This window comes from Marmota marmota, unplaced genomic scaffold, assembly GCF_001458135.2.
Source record: "Marmota marmota marmota unplaced genomic scaffold, marMar, whole genome shotgun sequence".
Classification (NCBI taxonomy): domain Eukaryota; kingdom Metazoa; phylum Chordata; class Mammalia; order Rodentia; family Sciuridae; genus Marmota; species Marmota marmota.
Window position 1 is genome coordinate 31171363 of NW_026000108.1, and position 21723 is coordinate 31193085.

At 34.0% G+C, this 21723-nt stretch overlaps 1 protein-coding gene across 8 annotated transcripts in view; it reads left to right on the plus strand.

Annotated features, from left to right (window-relative positions):
• The window catches only part of N4bp2 (NEDD4 binding protein 2), a 70988-nt gene extending 50833 nt beyond the window's left edge, over positions 1-20155 (plus strand). For all 8 annotated transcript variants that reach the window (XM_048784360.1, XM_048784358.1, XM_048784361.1 and 5 more), the window contains 7 exons: positions 1286-1482; positions 2719-2837; positions 5469-5607; positions 9565-9753; positions 10866-11034; positions 15480-15603; positions 16831-20155. In XM_048784360.1, the coding sequence (XP_048640317.1) occupies positions 1286-1482; positions 2719-2837; positions 5469-5607; positions 9565-9753; positions 10866-11034; positions 15480-15603; positions 16831-16876 (983 nt within the window). In that variant the 3' untranslated portion in view covers positions 16877-20155. The remainder of the gene's footprint in view (positions 1-1285; positions 1483-2718; positions 2838-5468; positions 5608-9564; positions 9754-10865; positions 11035-15479; positions 15604-16830) is intronic.
• Positions 20156-21723: the final 1568 nt, after the last annotated feature.

Consider the following 21723-nt stretch of genomic DNA (forward strand, 5'->3'; position numbering starts at 1 on the left):
TTTTTTTTTTTTTTTTTTTTGTACTGGGGATTTAACCCAGGGGTGGTTTACCACTGAGCTATATCCCTAGAATCTTTTATTTTGATACTTTGAGATAGGGTCTAACTGAGTGGTTTAGGGCCTTGCTGACCTTGAATTTGTGATCCCCCTGCCTCAGCTTCTCCAGCCTATGGAATTACAGGCATACCCTACCTTGCTGAGCTTTAACATTGAATCTTGATATAAAATAAAAAAGGAGAATAAAACCTCTGTACTATATCTTTATCATTAGTGCTGTGAAACACCTAAAGTATGATCTAATAAATATAGTCAAAGTGTTCCCTATTAAGGTTTTGCTCTGCATGAATGAAAAGTATTTTGGTTTGAGAACAGTAAAATATAATATCTGAGAGCATTGTTGAATAATTACATGGTTATTCAAAGTTTTTACTGATGTTAAAATATTAGAGCCCAAAGGCCAGCCTGCTTTTTGGTACATCCTACCAGCTTGAATACTTGATTACAGATGATTCCTTTAAGGCAGCATTGTCTTCATTGATTTCTGCTGAGGGGTGGAAGAGTGTTGATAAGGGTACTTCTTTGTTCATGAAATCCTCCAGGCATCTCTTTTGTCCACTCCCAGCTGTGACCAAGGCATAGAGCTCTAGGTTGGGATTCAGACCTATGCTCACATCGTAGTTTCCACAGTTAGAGCGGTATGAGGGGTAGAAGAGCCTGGAGTGTATGGTGGTTGTGGGAATGCCAGTGTTTGCTGTTTCTTCTCTCCCTGGGAAAACAAAGCAATATGTCAGCATGTGTCTGTAGAGATGCTGAAATTTTACACATTAAATTCTGTTACTGTGAACTTCTTAGAATGTTCAGTTCTTTATTTTGAATATCATTAGCTCAATATTTATTGTGTGCCTCCAGTGAGTTTCAGATTTGCCAAAATATTGATCCTCTCAGTCCTTGCAGTAGCTGGGCAGAACTGACCAATGGGTTCAGTTGCTCAATTCATTGGCTGCAACTTCCTCTATTTATTAGTGTCCTAAATACATGTCACCATTATATGCTAAGTTGATTAATAGTTTTATTCAGATCAATGCTCTCATTTGAAATATTCCTACACTTACACATTTTATTTCTTGTTTGCAATTATGTGTAGATGTATTTTGAAATTTCAGAGCTATTATATATTTAAAAGCTGAAAAGTAAAACCTAAAAACAGTAGCACATTTCCTTGACCTCTGTTGGATTTTGTACATTAATTGTTGAGGATTTGACAGTACTTACATTGCTCTTGTAGATTCTTCCCTGGTTGGACATATTGGTCTTGATAATCCTGAACAAAAATCATCTCAGAGAACAGGCAAAAAATTGCTGAAGACTTTAGCAGCACCCGAAATGCTCCCCTTGTTGGATCATTGGAATACTCAAACTAAAAAAGTATCACTCAGAGAAATAATGTCGGAAGAAATTGCCTTACAGGAAAAACATGATTTGGTATGAGTTAGTACAAATACTAAGCTATTGTTTCTGACTCAATCAATTGTGCTTGTTTGTGATTTTCATTTAATTCTGTTTCCTAGACTGGACCCCATGCTTAACCTTTTATTTATTTATATATAGTCATGTATCAATTAACAACAGGGATAATGTTCTTAGAAATGTGACATTAGGCAATATGTTGAGTGAACATCATAGAGTGTACTTGCTTGAGCCAAGAGAGTGTAGGCTGTGGTACACCATGGTATGTGTGGTCTGTCATTGACTGAAATGGTGTTATGTGGTGCATGACTGTATATATATATATTCTTTTATTAATATGATTGAATGTATTGGATATGTATATAAGTGTGTGTGTACATATTTATACACCCATACACATCTGTGTGATTATATATATAGTTATATATTTATGAGCAACTTCAAATACTTTCTTTTTTTTTGCATCATCAGATGATATAATGTCTTTTATTGATTTTTTAAAAAATAAATGACAGTGGAATGCATTACGATTCTTATTACACATATACAGCACAATTTTTCATATCTCTGGTTGTATATAAAGTATGTTGACACCAATTTGTGTCTTCATACAGTTACTTTGGATAATGATGTCCATCACATTCCACCACCCTTGCTAACCGTACCCTGCTCCTTCCTTTTCTCTCCCACCCCTCTGCCCTATCTAGAGTTCTATTTCTCCCATGCTCCCCCTCCCTACTCTACTATGAGTCAGCCTCCTTATCTCAGAGAAAACATTTGGCATTTGGTTTTTTGGGATTGGCTAACTTCACTTAGCATTATCTTCTGCAACACCATCCATTTACCTGCAAATGCCATGATTTTATTCTCTTTTATTGCTGAGTAAAATTCCATTATATACATAATATGGAATATATGCCACATTTTTTTTAATCCATTCATCTACTGAAGGGCATCTAGGTTGACTCTACAGTTTAGCTATTGTGAATTGTGCTGCTACAAACATTGATGTGGCTGTGTCCCTGTACTATGCTGATTTTAAGTCCTTTGGGTTTCAAATACTTTCTAAAAATGGGATATAAATAAATAGTGCAATGATACACTACTAACTTCAACCATTAATCAGTGAAGAAATTCTGTGATTGCTTGTAAATTCTTAGTTTTTTTGCAACAAAATAATTATTCTTTTGGTTAGCATTGCTTGTGTTATAAATTTCATCTTAAAAGGTGATTTTTATGTTTTTGTTTTAGAAAAGGGAGACACTTATGTTTGAAAAAGATTGTGCCACTAAACTAAAGGAGAAGCAGCTCTTTAAGATATTTCCAGCCATTAACCAAAATTTTCTGGTGGACATTTTCAAGGATCACAAGTGAGTACTAGAAGGAGTATCTAGAGTTTCTACTCTGATGTCACTGAAAGCATATGCCAAATAATCTTTTTTGTTTATTTTTTCTCATTAAAAAATAATATATAAACAAATTTAAATGCAATGTATATAATGTAGAAGGCTAACAGTTCCTGGGAATGCATATTCTTCAATGTTTTTCTTACATATGTGCTAATGATATGTGCCTATTTGCTTTCATGTGTGTGTGTGTGTGTGTGTGTGTGTGTGTGTACTTCACTTAAATAAGAGATTGTATTTTATGTACTGATTTTGTAGTTTTGCTAGTGTTTATTTTTCTGTCCTTGTGATCTGCTCTTTTCTTGTTCAAGCCTGCAGATTAATCCAAAGTGCCATAATTATTTAAATATACCTCTGTTTCTGGTAAGAAAATTCTAACCATGTTACAGTGAGCATCCCTGAACATACATCTTTCTGTACATGGCTGAATGCTATTGTAGGATAATTCCTAAAAGTGAAATTGTTGCTTTATAGTGTGTGTCATTGAAAAATTTTATAGCTAATGCAAATTTCCTTTAATAAAGACTGGCTGTATTAATTATATGTACAGAGAGTATAACCTCCCTGGATATTAGGAACTTTAAGTTTCTGCCAATCTGATAGGAAAAAAGATATTTCATTATTGTTGAAATTTTATTTTCCTGGGCTGGGGATGTGGCTCAAGCAGTAGCGCGCTTGCCTGGCATGCGTGCTGCCCGGGTTCGATCCTCAGCACCACATACAAACAAAGATGTTGTGTCCGCTGAAAACTAAAAAATAAATATTAAAATTCTCTCTCTATTCTCTCTCTCTCTCTCTCTCTCTCTCTCTCTCTCTCTTTCTCTTTCTCTTTCTCTTTTCCTAATTACTAGTAAGGTTGACCCTTTTAAAATTTTTTTCTTGCCAAGCATGATGGTAGACACCTGTAAACCCAGTGACTCAGGTGGCTAAGGCAAGAGGATCCAAGTTTGAGACCAGCCTCAGCAATTTAGCCAGACCCTGACTAAAAATAAAAAGGGCTGGGGATATAATTTAGCTGTAGAGGGCCCTAAGGTTCAACCCCTAGTACTGCGTGCATAGATAAATAAATAAGAAAGAAAATGGCCAAAAAGAGTTCTATTTTTTGGAATTTGAGATTTTCTTTGTGGTTTAATACATGATCACTTTTTATAAATATTTTATAGAGTACTTTTGAAAAGAATATTATTCTGTTAAGTATGCAAAGTTCTAAGTAAGTCATTTAAATTAGTTTTTAAATAGTATTATTTCAATCCATAATTTTTAAATTTATTTTTACTACCAACCTACTGTTTTCTTAAAATTATGTATTAAGATCTCTGAAGGTTCCGGGATAGGGAGGTGTTGCTGGCATCTGGTAGCTCTCCTCTGTTGGGGCAGGGGCCAGAGGATTTGAGGTGAAACAATTCAGAGTTGTATTCCCCAGGCAAGGTGAGGGGGTTCCATGAGTCCTTTCTAGGGATGGTCAGAGTGATTGGTTAGTCAGGCTCTTGGAGTGGGTGGTTATCTGCCAACAGCTGATTCTTTTAGCAAACAGTAGCTTCAGCTTCATTATGGTAAGGAGGGTAGGTGGGCTAAGTTACTTCTATACTTGAACTATAATCTTATAATCTATACTTATGAATGAAGTATAATCATCTAGGGCCATAACCCTCAAAACAATATCAGTGGTGGGGACTAACTTCCAGCCCCATGAGTGGGCAGATGATTTTTTGTTTGTTTTTGTGATCCTTGGGATTGAACCCAGGAGTGCTCTACCATGAGCTACATCCCCAGCTTTTTAAATTTTGAGATAGGGTCTTATTATGATCCTCCTATCTCAGCCTCCCAAGTCTCTGGGATTACAGGTGTGGACCACCATGTCCAGCTGGTAGGTGATTTTAAGGGCTCAAAAAGATTGGATAGTTGTTAGTAGCGTTCAGCCCCTAGAAACCCCTCTGTGTTGAGCTTTTCTAAGGCAGCATCATGAGAGGATTAAAGCGAAATTGCAAGTCCCAAATGGCTTCCCTTCACAAGTCATCTATGATAAATTGAAGAGTACTAATACATACTATTTTAGATAACTGCCTGTAACATTTCAAAAATATTCAGATATGGTCAACACTTCATTATCTGGCCAATGGAAGAAATGAGAGGCATAAATAGTCTGAAATAATGAGTAGTGTGAAATAATTTATCATTTTCTTTGGAATTAATTTCTTTAGATATTAGAACATGAGGGTATCCAATGTGGTTTAATATTATATAGATGTAGATAATATAGATAATATAATCACCCTTCTATATAATAATACATTAGAACATCTTGCTGTTATCTAACTGTAACTTAGTACCCATTGACCAACCTTTCTTCATCCCTCCCTCCCTCCATTGTTACCTTTTGGAAATTTTTTAAGAATTTTAAAGTTAGTTTTTGTGAGCCTGTTCCTGATCAGCTTCCTGCAGATCATTCTTGACTCTTTGAAATACACAATAAACATTTTGTTTCAGTGTTGAAAATTTATTTCTTACAAAATACTTGATGATTGCTTATGCTAATGTCTCCACATATCTTATTTTTACATATTGACATTGTATTTGTACTTAAACTTTCTACAGCTATTCGTTAGAACAAACAGTGCAATTTTTAAACTGTGTTCTCGAAGGAGATCCTGTAAAAACAGTTGTAGCTCAAGAGTTTGTTCACCAAAATGAGAATGTCACTTCTCATACTGCACAGAAGACTAAAGAGAAAAAGGTATACAATTACTTACTTTTTCACTATAATGGTAGATAATTATATATAAAATAAGATTTATTCATTAAGCATAATAATTTTAAGGATTATTTCTCACCATTGACTATGGGAAATTTAATGACCAATAGCATATTTGGTTTAGAATTCCATGTGCACCCCAAAAATTGAATAGCAGTGGGGTTTTATAATATAATGGATCTAGAGTGTAAATATGTGGGCTGAAACATAACTGTTTGAGAAAGTACCCTGCTCTTTTTCCAAAGTTGTTGCACATTTTACATTGGAATTAGTTTCTTAATTTTATTTTTGTATTGTTCACTGTAAATGCATAAAAAAATTTTGTATATTAATCTTATATAAGTAGACATTTTTACATAACTTTATCATATTGCTCTTTTTATCTTCCTTTCTCCTTCCTTCCTTCCTTCCTTCCTTCCTTCCCTCCCTCCCTCCCTTCCTTCCTTTCTTCCTTCTTTCTGGCATGCTAGGTAAGAGCTCTACCAGGCTGGGGATATAGCTCAGTGGTAAAGCACTTGTTTGGATTCAATCCCTAGCATCAAAAAATAAAAAATTAAGCACTACCCTTGAGCTGTATCTCCAGCCCTATATTATTGTTATTTCTAAGAATTCTCAGGGATAAATTACTTGTTCCTTTTTTTCTTTGAATATTTCACCATGACATAGTTGATATATTGGACTTGGGTAATTCTGTTATTCATGTGACCTATTATTGCTGTTCTTGGAACAGAATCTAAGTGATATCCTTGGTGCCTCTGATCATATGGAAAATAAGGTACCATGATAGATAGATGCCATTTATTATAAGATGCAAATAGTGTACAGAATGATCATGCGGCCTTGTAGGCCAGACTAGAAATGAAGATTATTTCTCTGTCCTAATGGTATTCAAGGCACTGTGGGTCATTCTGATGATGGGGGAAATGATAGGGAGGAGAGGTGTATTGTTTGAAGTGGGAGATGACTGGAAAATCAGAAAAGGGAGTTTGTGTGAATTATATAAACCTTGACCAAAATGTTAACCTTTAAGTTATTCTGGAGATTAGTCTTGCTCACAAAATATGGGTAGGTGTCACAAAACTGGTAAAGATCTTTTAGGATTCTTTAACAAGCCTGATGCACTCTAATGCCAAAATCATTTCCTATGGATAACAAATCTGTACATTTTAATATTACTACTTATTTCTTTAGCCTTTATTAAAATGTACAGGTTTGTTATCCATAGGAAATGATTTTGGCATTAGAGTGCATCAATCAGGCTTATAAGAGAATAAGTGATACTTATTAGGTGGATTTTTAGGAAAGAAATAATATTTCACTTGGCTCTTGTTAATGAAATTATAATATAGCACATTCGTATGAAATGGATATAAAAATAAATGCCAGCTGCATTTTAAAAGAGTACCTGAGAAAGTATCTTTTATCATTTACTGTTTTTTCTTCTTTGAAAACAGGCAATGAAAGATCTCTTATTAGAGAACCAAATATGATTTGCATTGTTTAGTAAAAAGAGACCCTTGCTGTAAGAGACTTATGATGTCCATAGTGTTAGGCATTGTGCAAATTTCAAACACTGTAGAAAGTATTATTTTGGGGGGGTACTGAGGATTGAACTCAGGGACACTCAACCACTGAGCCACATCCCCAACCCTATTTTGGTTTTATTTAGAGACAGGGTCTCACCAAGTTGCTTAGTGCCTCGACTTTGCTGAGGCTGGCTTTGAACTTGCCATCTTCCTGTCTCAGCCTCCCAGGTCGCTGGGATTGCAGGCATTCACCACTGCACCAGGCTGTAGAAAGTATTTTTATTAAACTGCCTCCCTGAAGTCTTTGATTTTATCAGGAAGGTAAGCCAGGCACTCAGAATATTTGAACTTTAATATAAACTGGTCTGTGCTTAAGCACCAGCAAGAGTGAATAAGAAGATAGGGTCTGTGAATATTTTTATAAAAGATGCATCCTTGCATTGTTTTTTCATAAAATAAGTTGGGTGTTTGTTGCAAAAATTAATTGATTGATTTAGGTCTGGTAATGAGTTAGAAGCATGGTAATGTTATTATTCTTTCAAGCCTCTATAGTTCTAGGGTCCAAATAAGCTAAAATATAATAGTGGAGAAATTATATAATCATCTACTAGTATATATTATACCAGTTTTTTTCTAGTCTTTCTTGGCTTCTGAACTCTGTTCACAGACAAGAAATGTGAAAAAAAATTTTAATGAATTAGTATGATACATGTACATTATATAATACATTATAATTTTTATATAATATTTACTATACATTAAAGATTACAGAAAAATTTTAAGCCAAAGTTATTAAGGATTGTTTTATGACTTTATAATTTATCTCTTGATAATACTTCTAACAAAATAACAATTTCCAGCTTTTTAAATTTTAACAAATAACCTACATTATTACTTTCAGTTCATGATATCAGAAAAAATATGACTTGTTTATGATATTTAAAATTTATAATTTGTTTTGGTTTTGGTATTGAATGCCTATAAATGTTTATTAAATTACTTGGTGTGGCACTTATTGCTTGGAATTCTTTTACTTTTTAAGGAAGTAAGTTTAAGTAGTATTAATTAATTCCCTCCCCTATAATAAGCTAGGAGAGACGAAATTGCTGTTTGCAGGCAGTTCTTTGCAAACACCAAAAGAAGATAAATGAGGTAAATTGGATATAAAAAAATCACTGTATTTTTCTTTCTTTCTTTTCATTGAACCCAGGCTGACCTTGAACTTATGATCCTCCTGCCTTAGCCTCCCAAGAAGCTGGGATTATAAATGTGCACCACAATGCCTGGGCTGTATTTTATTTATTTTTTAACACTGGTTTTTGATATTCTAGAGATATTTGGATGCACCATGTGACAATATTATTTTAAAAATGTAATTTTCCTCTTTGGTGGAGAGCACTGAGGCAATTTACATAATAGTTAATTTTCATTATCTTTACAGTACAGTGACTTTTCCTTTAAGGGTCTGTTTTATACATTATTATTATCACATGATAATTTTAATATGATAATATTATCACATGATTATTATCACATGATAATTTTTTTAAAAAGATCTTTGAAATTGAGTAATAGCTAGTAATAGCTAATTGACCTCAGTAGCTAGTGGCTGACCTCATCTAATTAGCTGGTTGAAACTGCCCCATGAACAAAGTTACAATCTTTATTAACTACCAGCCATGATAACTCCTCAAGCTCTTTTTTTAGTTTTTTTTTTTTTTGGTACTAGGCATTGAACTTAGGGGCAATGGACCACTGAGCCACATTCTCAGCCCTATTTTGTATTTTTTATTTAGAGACAGAGTCTCACTGAGTTGCTTAGCATCTTGCTTTTTGCTGAGACTGGCTTTTGAACTTTTGATACTCCTGCCTAGTTGCTGGGATTACAGGAATGGGCCACCACGACTGGCTCTTCTGTTTTAAAGAGAAGATTGTTCAGTTTATTGTATCAATTCGCCCCCTGCAGTGCTGGGGATTGAACTCAGGGCCCTTGTACATGTTAGGCAAGTGCTCTACCACTGATATACCACCAGTTCTCAGTTGGATTTTTAAAAAGATAAATATGCCATTTCTACCTTTAATGAACTTGGAATTCCTCCATTGGATAAATGAGTTTTATTCTTTCAATATCTCATATTCTGTTTTTTGGCTTGTATGTGACCTAATTATATTTTCATAACTTTAGGGAACTCTTCATCATCTCCTGAGGTAAGAATGGTTAAAAAAGGGGCGGGGGGTAACATTAATGACATGAAAAAGTTACTGATAGTCAATAAATGCCTGACTTAAAAGGTAGAATCTGTTTTTTGAGAAGAAAGATGATAAATGAGAGAGCCCAAGTTTTGTATGTGTTTTCTGAAGATATGTGTTTTTTACTGTCTTTGAATGTTACTTACTATGTAATATCTTATAGGCAAAGAAATTGAAGGAGACTGAAGATACCCCAAGTGAACCATCTTTCCAGGATTTCGAGTACCCTGAGTATGATGACTACAGGGCAGAGGCTTTCCTGCACCAGCAGAAGAGGATGGAATGCTATAGCAAAGCTAAGGAAGCTTACCGAATGGGGAAGAAAAATGTTGCCACCTTTTATGCCCAGCAGGTAAAGTAGAAAACTGATTTTAATTCATTTCTTTGTCAGTTATGGTGGTATCTAAATAATCTTAAAGCAGATAACACCTGTACTGTGTTGTGATTATATTATACTGGGTAGGGAGCGTGGTTTGGAGATTATATAAATGATATCAATAAGGCATTCTCATGTAAACAAAATGTGGTTGTGTGAATTTCATCTCCTTTGAATGCTATGTTTTATATATTTTTAAACACTTTTTTAGTTGTTGATAAATCTTTATTTTATTTATTTATATGTCGTGCTGAGAAATGATCCCAGTGCCTCACACATGGCCAGGCAAGTGCGCTACCACTGAGCCCCAGCCACTCAGTTGTTTCATATTTATAGCCTATGTGAATTACATATTATTCTGACAGTCCATATTTTCTTTAAGATTAGATTCCATCATTCAGTGCCACTTCTAAATGGGTAAGTTTTCTGGAGGAAAGGAAGCAGAATATATCTCAGTGGAATTAGTGGGTATTGGGCTTTCTGTTGTATTTGAATCTCTAGTAATGTATCACTTTTATGGTCAGAAAAAGAAAATGACATTAATATTTTTTAGGGAAATTAAATTTCCACCGGGGCTCATTTTGCATGGTATTTTAAGAAATCCTCTGGATTTACTTTTCATTTTGTGGTTCCACAATGGCTGTTTTGTGGTTGACCACAGAAAGGTGTCAAGCTGACATAGCTCTGTGAGCCCTGATAACAGGGCCCTGGTGATGACTGTAGGAGGTAATTGTGGGATGATGAGAGGGAATGACCCTGAAACCAAGATTATCAAAGGGCACACCTTGTTATCAATATTGAATGAGTGGGCTCTTTCATGACATGGCTAGTGTTTAGTTTCCTTCTTTTATGATTTTTGGTTCAAAAAATTTGGTAGAAACCATGATTCAATATTTTAAAACTACATTATTAATCTGCAGAAATTTACCTAAATTTTGGTGCGGTTCTTGTACTTTAGCCCGTTGGATTATTTGAGATTTTAGGCTTATCGTTCTGCCTTTTATTTAGAGCAGAGGAAATGTTAGTTTCCTCTTCATTTAAGTAGAAAATATCTGAAATGTCCATTGGTGATTTGTTGACAATTAAAGGGCAGTCTTCATGAGCAGAAAATGAAAGAAGCCAACCACCTTGCTGCTGTGGAGATCTTTGAGAAAGTTAATGCCTCCCTGCTGCCACAGAATGTCTTAGACCTCCATGGGCTGCATGTGGATGAAGCAATAGAACATTTGATGACAGTTTTACAGCAGAAAACTGAAGGTAGGAGTGAGGTGATGATCCATTTTTCTATTGTGAATAGAAATTGTCTTTTGATATAACTTGCAAATTCAGGAGCAACTGAACATGCAGGCTGGGGATATCTGTGCCATACGTATATGAGTGTCTTGTTGGCTTAGCATAGCTATATTCGTCATTCTTCCATAGAGCCTCATTGGAATGACCATTTTTCACATTGTTTCCCTTTATATCTCAGTCTTGGTTATTTGCTATATTTATTGAAGGGAGGTGTAGTGTAGTCTGAGAATCTTTTGTGACTTATAAATGAGACATTTCAGTAATATTGTATATTTTTGTTCAGTTGATGTTTGTTAAGCAATAGATATTTATAGGATATAAATTGTTTAATTGATATTTAGTAAAATATAAAAATAATAAGGTGATAGATTTTTGCAGAATTGTCAAGTCAGTACACCCAATACCTCCTGGAGTGACCACTTTTTTTCTCTCTGTGTGTGTGGTGAGGATACTTGTGATCTAGACCTAGCATATTTCAAGTATATAATACAGTGATATTTGTAATAGCTGCCAGTGTTACACAAGCTCCTTGGAACTTACTGTTAAAATTGAAAGTTTGTACCACTTAACCAATATCTCCCAGCTACCACTACTCTCTTCTCCTGGACTTTCCTTTTCAGATTCCATATATAAGTGAAATTATACAGTATTTGTCTTTCTCTGCTTGGCTTATTTTAACTGATATAATGCACTCTAGGTTTATCCATATTTGAAAATGATAACATTTCCTTCTTTTTACATCATTGAATAATCTCTGTGTGTGTGTGTATACACAAACAAAATGTAGTAGATCCATACAATGGAATTGTATGATTCCATTTATTCAAATGTCTTAATAGGTAATCCATAAAGACAGAAAATAGATTCATGGTGTCTGGGGCTGGAAAGGAGTGTGATTGGAGGTGACTGCTAATAGGCACAGAATTTCTTTTGGAGATGATAAATGTTCTCTGTTCTGGAATTAGGGGGATTGGTTGTAAAATGTAAATATACTAAAAATCACTGAATTATGCATTTAAAATGATATTTTGTTATGTGAATTTTATCTCAATTAAAAAAATTGTAAGAAAAAAGAAATACTTTGCCCATGGTAACATCTCTTCATAGCTAAAATACAAATTTTTTCTGGAAGCCAAAGCCCATCTTGTTATGAGGTGACCTATAGTAGCCTGTAGTTACTGCAAATCACCACCAGATGGTAGTATTGTTGAAGAGAAGCGTTTTCAGGGGAAAAACTGTTGCTCTGCCCTGCATTGCTTTTTGTCACAACATAAAAGGATTGTCAAAATTGTAGATTTGTAAAAAACAATAGAGACATCTGGGCCTTGTGTTTTGTGACTTAAGTTCACATCACTACCTACAGAGTATTTTTGCCCCCAAATCCAACCAGAAGCTGATCAAGCCTTTAGCTCTGATTACATATTGTAGAGATTTATGCGGGATAGAGGAACATGTTAAACAACACGAATGGGGATGCATCAGCAAATCCAGATTGTCAAAAATCTAGGATAAATGAATCATTTTTTCCTCAATATTTTTTAAAGAAAAACACAAAAGGAGGGAAAAACCTTTAGATTAAAAGTTACTTAAGAAATATACCAAGCTGACCAGTAGTGCTGGTGCATGGCCCATAGTCCCTCTGGAGGCTGAAGTAGAAAGTTTGCAAATTTGAGGCCAGCCTGGGCAGCTTAGTGAGACCCTGTGTCAAAATAAGAAATAAAAGGGCTTGGGATGTAGCTCAGTGTCCACCTGAGCCCAATCCTTATTCCCCAGGACCACAAATAAACAAACACTAAGTTGGGCATGGTGGCATCTGCCTATAATCCTAGCTTTTCAGGAGGTCAAGGCAGGAGGATTATAAGTTTGAGGGCAACCTGAGAAACTTAGTAACACCCTATCTCAAAACAAAAAAGGGAGGGGATGTAGCTCAGGATAGAGTATTCCTAATTCAATCCCAGTATTGAAAACAAAATGCATGTGTATGTGTATGCATACGTGTACATATATACACATACTAGCCATTCAATCTCCATTCAGTCCCCAGCACCACTGTGTGTGTGTGTGTGTGTGTGTGTGTGTTATGTGTACAAACATATACACATCAACCAAATGTAATATGTGGACTTCTTTAAATCCTGATTGGAGGGTGGGAGGAAGTGCTGGGGAAATTTATTGACCAAATTATATTGTTATATTGTGTGCATGTAGGAAAATGTACCAACAAATCATCAAGTCCCATCATCATGTATACACCAGTAAAAATGTAGAAAAAATAAATCCTGATTCAAACAAATCACTTTAAAAATACATTTTAAAAATAACTGGGAGAGAAACTTTTAGAAACTGATGATATTAAGGAGTTATTAATTTTGTAAGATGGTGATGTTGCTGTTTTGTTTTTTGTTTTTTTGAGATGGGGGCTCACTGTTGCCCAGGCTGTTCTCTGACTCCTGGGCTCAAGTGATCCTCCTCCTCAGCTTTCTAAGTAGCTATGACTACTGACACATAACCAGTGTGTCTGACTTGTAGTGACATTTTTTAAAAGAGTGCTTTTTTGAGATACATACTGATATATTTGCAGTTGAAATAGTCTGGAATGTGCTGAAAAGTGAGTTAAAGAGTTTTTTCAAAAGTGTTAAATAGCAGGAACAGCCTGTAATTTGGGAAGTTAAACATACGCTTTAATTAATTAATGAAGCAAATATCCTCTGAACTCCCACTTTGAGGCATGTGAATCAGCTGGACAATACCTTCAGGGCAGCATGTGAACTTTGAAAGGTAAGGTGGTATAAATGACCTAACCTATAAGGGGAACAATAATGAAGGAGTGTGTGAGAGTGAATTATGGTCAGTTAAGAGATTTAAGGTATTTTTGGTAAGTAAACTTTTGGGGTATAACATACCTAAACAACAGTTCCCTTATTTACAGGTGTGTAGTATAAAGCCTTTTTATAAAGTGGAAACCTAACTATAGGTAGCACCCAGAAAGAGATGAGTTTTAACAACATTGCTTGAAATAATGGCTATGGATTAGAGTAGAAATGGGAAATTTAGGCAAATATAAGGAATTAAAAATGCAAGAGCAATGTGTTCTTTTAAAATTCTAAGCCTAGCCAGGTGCAGTGGCAGATACCTGTAATCCCAGTGACTTGGGAGTCTGAGGCAGGAGGATCGAAAGTTTAAGGTTAGCCTCAGAAATTTTGCAAGACCATCATCAGCTTAGTAAGATCCTGTCTCTAAATAAATAAATAAATAAATAAATAAATAAATAAATAAATAAAATAACAAGAAGGAATGGGAATGTAACTAAATAGTAAAGCATCCCAGGGTTCAATCCCCAGTATCAATCAATCAATCAATAAAAATAAAATACAAAATTCTTTTTTTCCTAAGCCTAACATTGCTCTGGAGATGATAAAACTTGGAAAAACATATGATGGGGTTTTCTTGGTGTATTAGGACAACTTAATGAGCAGAAGATGAAATGCTATGTTATGTTTCTATGTATTTTATGCTAAGAGCAAAACTTGTGCTATTTGTGAACGAAGATATTTATTGAATTCATTAAATCAGCTTTGTATCATGAGCAGGTTTTGTTTTTTGTGCTTTTATAGCTGTCATTAACTTCAAGATTTATATACTGGCTTTCCCAAGGTCATTTCTAAAGCAGGAACTTTAGTTGTTCAAAAATCTTAGGCTCATTCAGTATTTTAACTGTTATCTATCAGGAAGAATTTCTTAACAATCATCTTTAACAGTAGAACTACACTTCATGGTATAATTAGTGAGTTTGCTAATAGCTATTCCTGGGGGGTAGTCTATAAAGTAATCCTGTTATCTTATTTTCCTGATGAGGAAAACAGACACAGGGGAAGCTAAGTAACTTGTGCACAGTCATACAGTCATTTGTTGGCAAAACTGTGATTCAGACAAAAATATAAGTCATTTAAAGCATGCCCAACCCTCTGTGTATAGTAATTGTTAGATGTAATTAATATTGTTGCTGTCACCATCATTTCAGAGAGAACTTGCAGTAATGCATGGAAACCTCCTTTCCCATAGGAGAAGTTCCACTTAAGTTTTTCAGGTGGAGAAATTGCTGTGAGGCAATGTATTTTTTTTTTTTAATATATTTTTTTGGTGTTGATGGACCTTTATTTTATTTATTTATATGTGGTGCTGAGAATCTAACCCAGTGCCTCATGCATGCTAGGCAAGCACTGTACCACTGAGCCACAACCCCAGCCCAGCAGTGTATGTTTTAAAACATATTTTTAATTTGGGGGCTTTCTGAGGTAATGAGCCTCTAAATCATCATGAACATTTCATATGCATTTGAGTAGTTAAGGCATGTTTTCTGTTGAGAATATAAGAAGTGATTTTATCTGTTCCAATTCCTGTTGTAACAGAGTTTAAACAGAATGGTGGTAAGCCCTATCTTTCTGTGATTACTGGGAGAGGAAACCACAGCCAGGGAGGAGTTGCTCGCATCAAACCAGCTGTCATTAAATACCTCACAAGCCATAGCTTCAGGTGGGTACAGATTTCTGGTATTAATAATGATAATTGCCCATATGTAGTTAGGTAAACAGTAACAGTATGCTCAGTCTGTTTATCATAATAGTTAACTGAATTGAACCTCATGGTTTAGGCCTAGATTCATACTTGGACTAGGGTGTAACTTCCCTGCTACATTTATGTGGTGCGATAAACCAGCAATAAAAAAGTCATATTTATTTTCAGAAATCGTCTGATAAAACTTTATCATAACTTTGAAATTCTAAAAAATAATATAGAATATATTAAATATATTTGTGTTCCTTTGATAATATATTATGTAATTAGATTATATGTATACATACCATAGATTAAGCTTTGCTGTTAAATTATTCTTTTGAAAGAAAAATTATTTTTAAATGGAATTGGACTTTTGCTAAAATGTAGTTTAATTTGACAGTGTGGAAACTTTTTAGCAGAAACTCTCCAGTTAATATGAATTTATATGTCTTCATAAGTTCCATTAATGATTTTTGCTGACATACATTAAAATGTCCTTTTTTATTGTGACCATTATTCAACAACAGAAAATGCCAAGTCCAAGATTAAAGATCTGTTGATGGATAAATTTCCTGAGGATTTATGCTCTTAAGTCATGCCTCCCATCCAATTTTAGTTAGGGTAACCACTTATTTCATTTTTGCCATTTTGTGTATGGCATGTAATAAAATGTTTCTTGGCTACAGTGTAGAAAAAGGTAGCTTTATTTCTGAGCATGAAAACAAGTGACATTTCAGATATTTTTACAAAGGAGTAGTTAGACCAGAAATGTTGAGATTAATGATCTGTTTTATTGCCTAATGTTCCTTGAAATTTTACCATGAGACAATTGAAAGTATTGCATGGCCAGAATCAGACTTCCCTGCTTTATCAGAGATTTCTTGATGCTTTATGCACAAAAACAGTGTAATGCAGACTCCATCTTATCCTCCATATAGCAGACTCTTCTTCATGAAGGCCAAATTCATGAAGGCTTTTGAGAGGTTTTGAAAAAATCTTAAATTGTGTTGACTATTGAGTTAGGAGTAACCCGCAGCCTTAGGGTTATATTTGTTTTGATAATAGATTAAAAGAAACATAAACATAGACAAAGGAGAGCACTTTGATAGTAAATATCACTAAGCATAAATACTTAAAAAAGATACATTTCTTAGCCAATTTGAAAATTTTATCTTTAAAACATCTCTTTTCTCATTTCTGCAGGTTCTCTGAAATTAAACCAGGGTGCTTGAAAGTCATGCTAAAGTAAAATAAATGTCCTTGACTTAGAAGTATGAAGGTTTGTAGGTTAAAATTAGTTTTATTTGAAATAATTCAATCAATTCTGCTTTAAACGTGTGTTTTATTAGGAACAATGTTCACTTATAAGAAAAAAAATTGTTTTTCAAAATTGAAGAGAAGTTTAATTTTTTTACTGAATCAAATTCCAAGTAATGTTACCTGTTAAAAATATTAAAGATAATTTTTATGGATTACAAAATGTCTAAGAAAATTATCAGCTGCAATTTTAAAGTCTGAAGTGCTCTGATTCTTTCTCAAAGAGAAAATGCTACCTTTGTATTAATTGTTGTTTGACATTTAGCAAAGTCCTAAAGGCTTCTGTGAGAGGTAATGTGCTTTGAGAACTGGTTCAAACCAGTTCAGAGGTGTGTATTAATATTAGTAAACAAAGAAAGGCTATTTAACAACAACACTTGAATTCTTTTTGCTTTTGAAGCCAAATACATAAAATCATTTCATTTTATCATGTCCTGCAGAAGGGAACTCGTTGTCATACTTTTTTCTGCTTTGTATGTGACTCATCTCTTTCCTTTTGTTCTGTTCTTCTGTGTATGCATTTTCTATGAGGAAAGTTGGGTCTGAGATTATCTTGCAGTCTTATCCTTTCCATAGGCTGAAAGGTCTTCAGAGGTGAGATGGTGGGCTGTCTGCCACTTGTTACTGCCTTCTAGGACTCCCAGAACCAACTATTTGCCCGAGTGGCAGCAAAGACAGCACTAAAGAACTATATTTTATATTGGGGGCATGTAACTTCTAAACTAGTAGGTCACAATCCTGTTAATTTAAATCAGAAGACATTTTTAATATCATCATAAAAGGAATCTGTCCAGTTTAAAAGATTTTTACGTTTATTTTGAAAAAGAGCCAACTTTCGGAAACTTTCATTGACTCCTCTTGTTTCATTAGCTAACAAGTCCTGTAAGTATGTAAAGTATAATTTTTTTATACAGGTTTAGTGTGGTAATGTATAATTTTTTAGTATGAGATAGTTACTAAAATAAATTTGATTTTGGATATATAGGATACTTTCAACATATAATTTTCGCAAACAATTGTGTTGCTTTTTATTTAGTTTAAAAAATCATTTGGACAGGAATAATAGGATTGTTACCAAAAATATCCTGGAAATACAGAATGATTTCCCAAATAAGCAAACATTTTAATGAAAATAACACTCAAAAAATGTGTTTTCATAAATCATCCATGCATGCTTTTAAAAGAAAAAGCCTATCTTTGAATTTATTTCCACAAAAAGGAATATATGTTTATTATTTAGAAATGCTAATGACTGGTGAAGTATTATTCACTTTCTTACATTTGTAATAATTCATGGGAAAACATGCCAATAAACTAAACTGCACACTTTTGTAATGTTTAGAAGTGTTGTATACATTAAAATAGGCAATTCCTTTTGACAATTTATTATAAAATTATACTTGTTAATGAAATAAAAATATCCCTATGTATAAATTAATATGATTTAAAAGAGATTAAAAACAACACTAAAATGTGGAGTATTGGAGTATATGCAGTTGCATACTCACTTTTTGTGTCTATATTTTCTCACCTGGTTAAAAAAATATCACTTTTGAGCCCTTCGGCCAGATTTACTTCAATATTATGATGATAATGATTGTTAATAGGGGAGCAGTCAAAAGTAGTTATGGTAGTCTATGAGTAAAACCTAAATGAAAGAAGCTATGTTCTATACTGTATCAACTTCAATTTTATGTCTTATTTTGGTAAATCTGGTAATATTTCTTCATTACCATTGATAAATTTGCAAGCAGAGTTTGTGCATCATAAATATTTTTATGAAGTTGTTTAAACCTATACTACCTCCTGCCCTCCTACCTAGTATAGTTTAAGTAACACGTAATTTGGGAAAGAAAATTTATGATCCCTCTTCTTTTGCCCATTTTCAAATCCTATATGCCAGAAGGGAAGATAGCTTGGGCATTATTGAAGTTTTCATGTGATGGTATATTAGAAGAGCTCTTTGTAAACTTTAAAATATTTGAAAAGCATAGCACTTCTGTGGTTTGGAAGGTTTTAGTATCAAATCCATTCGTATTCTCTTACTGGTATCTTCCAGAGGAAAGAGAAAAAGAGAACTAATGTAGAAACCACAGAGTGCATGCCTCTGGGCCAGGGGATTCTTAACAGTGTTTGCAATCTATCTCCTTTGTCCAATGTGAGAAATTAGAAGCATGTTTTCATACACTTACTGGCTGTTCATATATCTCTGTTATTTTCAAGTTGAAGTTTCTTCTAATAGTATTTCAATACTATCTGCAATTCTGTGGCCTTTAAATATGGTTCATATTATATAGTAGATATTGTGACTCTAAATGTTTTGCATATTATAACATTTTGAAAGGAAAAACAGTTTTTTTGGATGGTTTTCTGTCTTTTTATTATAGCCTTTTTCTTTTTAAATTCAAGTGTTTTTGTATGCTTAGGAAAAGGATACATGTAATAACATGATTAGTTAGTTAGTTCTGAGCTGGAAATTGGAAACTTTTGAAACTCAGGAAATTGCTCTGACAATGTTTTAACTGCTCTCAATGTAAGAAAATGGCAAAATGCATAAAAAAAGAAGATAAAAATAATGTGTGGTGTTTTTTCCAGTGCTTTTTCTCAATGCTTTTTCATTGTGCAATGAGGTGAAATTTGATGATATTTTTGTGTAGTGATTAAATATTGCTTATTTTTATTTACATGTAAAGAACAGATTGTTTGTGTGGCCAAAAAAGTGTCATTTAAAAGGCAAAGTAAGTTTATGTAGAATGTATGTTAATGGTGCTTATTTTTGAAGTGTAATTCAAGTTTACAGTATTACTTAATGCCTCTTTACAGAATTTAATAGAGAAAAAAGGCCAGGACACATCTGCGTCCTGAAGAGCCTTTTGCAACTTCATGTTATAATATGACAAGGTTTATTATTTTCCTTAAAGTTGAGCAATTGACTTTTATGGTCCAAATGATGAACCTGTTATTAATAAATGATTGAATTAACCCTGAGATTTTTCCTTAAAATATAACATTGCAGCTATCAGTTGGAGAATATAAGATCTTCAGATGGTATATCAGAAACAAAATGTTTTTATTTGTACTATAAAGAAAATGTAATTTTGCTGTTAACTCTGTACTTTTTTATTGAAAATGTTTATAACTTTGCTTTTAAAATTTCTTATGAAACCATTTGCAAATTTCACACTTAATTTAATAAAATGCTTTAGCTACAGTCCAGTGTGAGGAAATCCTTCGTTTGATGTGGTAGGTTTAGTAACTTAAATATTACAGAATATTTTTGTGTGTAACTTTGTAATTTCAGGGGGAAAGGGTCATAAAAGTTTCATTTCTGTACCACAGTTTTTCTTCTAGTTGATTTTGGTATAATAAGTAGGGATCCACTTTTGAACCAGAAAAATGGATTAGGTAAGGCTTTTTTTCTTCACACCCTTGTATCTTTTGATTGACATCAAATGAAGAATTATGTCTGTTAGCAACTCGAATAATACTTTAAATAGCAGAAAGGACTTTTGAACTTCAGGAAAGCAGAATAATTTACTCATTAACAGGGACTTACAATATTTATTCAATAAATATTTATTGAGCACTTATTACTGAGAATATAGTGTAAGATAGCTTCTCTTCACAGGAATCTTACAATTATTCTCACCAACAGTTATGTGTATAGTGATTTATACTCTGGAACACTTTCATATGTTATATTTTAAATCTCAAGAGAATCTTATTACATAGATGGTGCTATCCCAATTTAATGGATAAAGAGATAGGATTAGAGAAGTTAACTGATTTGCCAGTTAATGACAGAGATACAACTCCAGCCTCAGTTCTCTGATTCCTAGGATAGAGCAGCTGCATCTGTCATAAGTGTTAGGATAATTACTTCAAAAGATATAATACCTCCTCCTGAGAGAGATGTGGCTACACACTATAGGTCTATAAAAACCTGCCATTTATGAAACTGCCTTCTTCCTTTATCCAAAGAAAGCTGGTATTTTGTGAAAAGCCCAATGTCAATGGCAAAAGAAAGGTTTACTTCTCCCTTAATAGAAAATCCCAGGGTCCAAGGACTGATGGAAGTGCTCTTTTCCATGAAGTTTGGGGATCTAGGGCCCTTATAGCTCACTACGCTGCCATAGCCAGGATATGGCACTCATTTTCCTAGGCCAGGATGGTGACTGAACCCCAACTATCCTAACTATATTCTATTAAAGAATGGACAAAGGAGGAGGGAGCAAAGAGAAAGTACCAGTGGTCTTAAAGATTTTTGGAAGCTGCCATAGGACACTTATACTTCCATCCTGTTGGCTGGAGGTTAGTGATGTGGTTACATCTAGCTGCAAGGAAAGCTGGGAAATGGTCTATTTCAAACTGCCACATGTTCAGCTATATGTCGGGCGTCCTTGAAGGAAAGAAAACGGAAAAGAAGAATGAATAACAGTGTCTACCTTATTAGTTTTTTTTATCATGTTATGCAAATAATGTGAAAATTAGTTTTTTGGGTTTGGTTTTTAATATTTTTTTTCTTTACTTGTAAATGGAGACATACATTTACTTTATTTATTTTTTTATGTGGTGCTGAGGATCATACCCAGTGTCTCACTTGTGCCAGTTGAGTGCTCTAACACTGAGCCACAACTCCAGCCCCTTTTTTCTTTCTTCTTCTTCTTCTTTTTTTTTTTTTTTGTGGTGCTGGGGATTGAACCCTGGGCAAGCACTCTATCAACTGAGCTATATCAGTTGATATAAAGTTGGGGGGAAATTAAAAACACCCTAAAAACA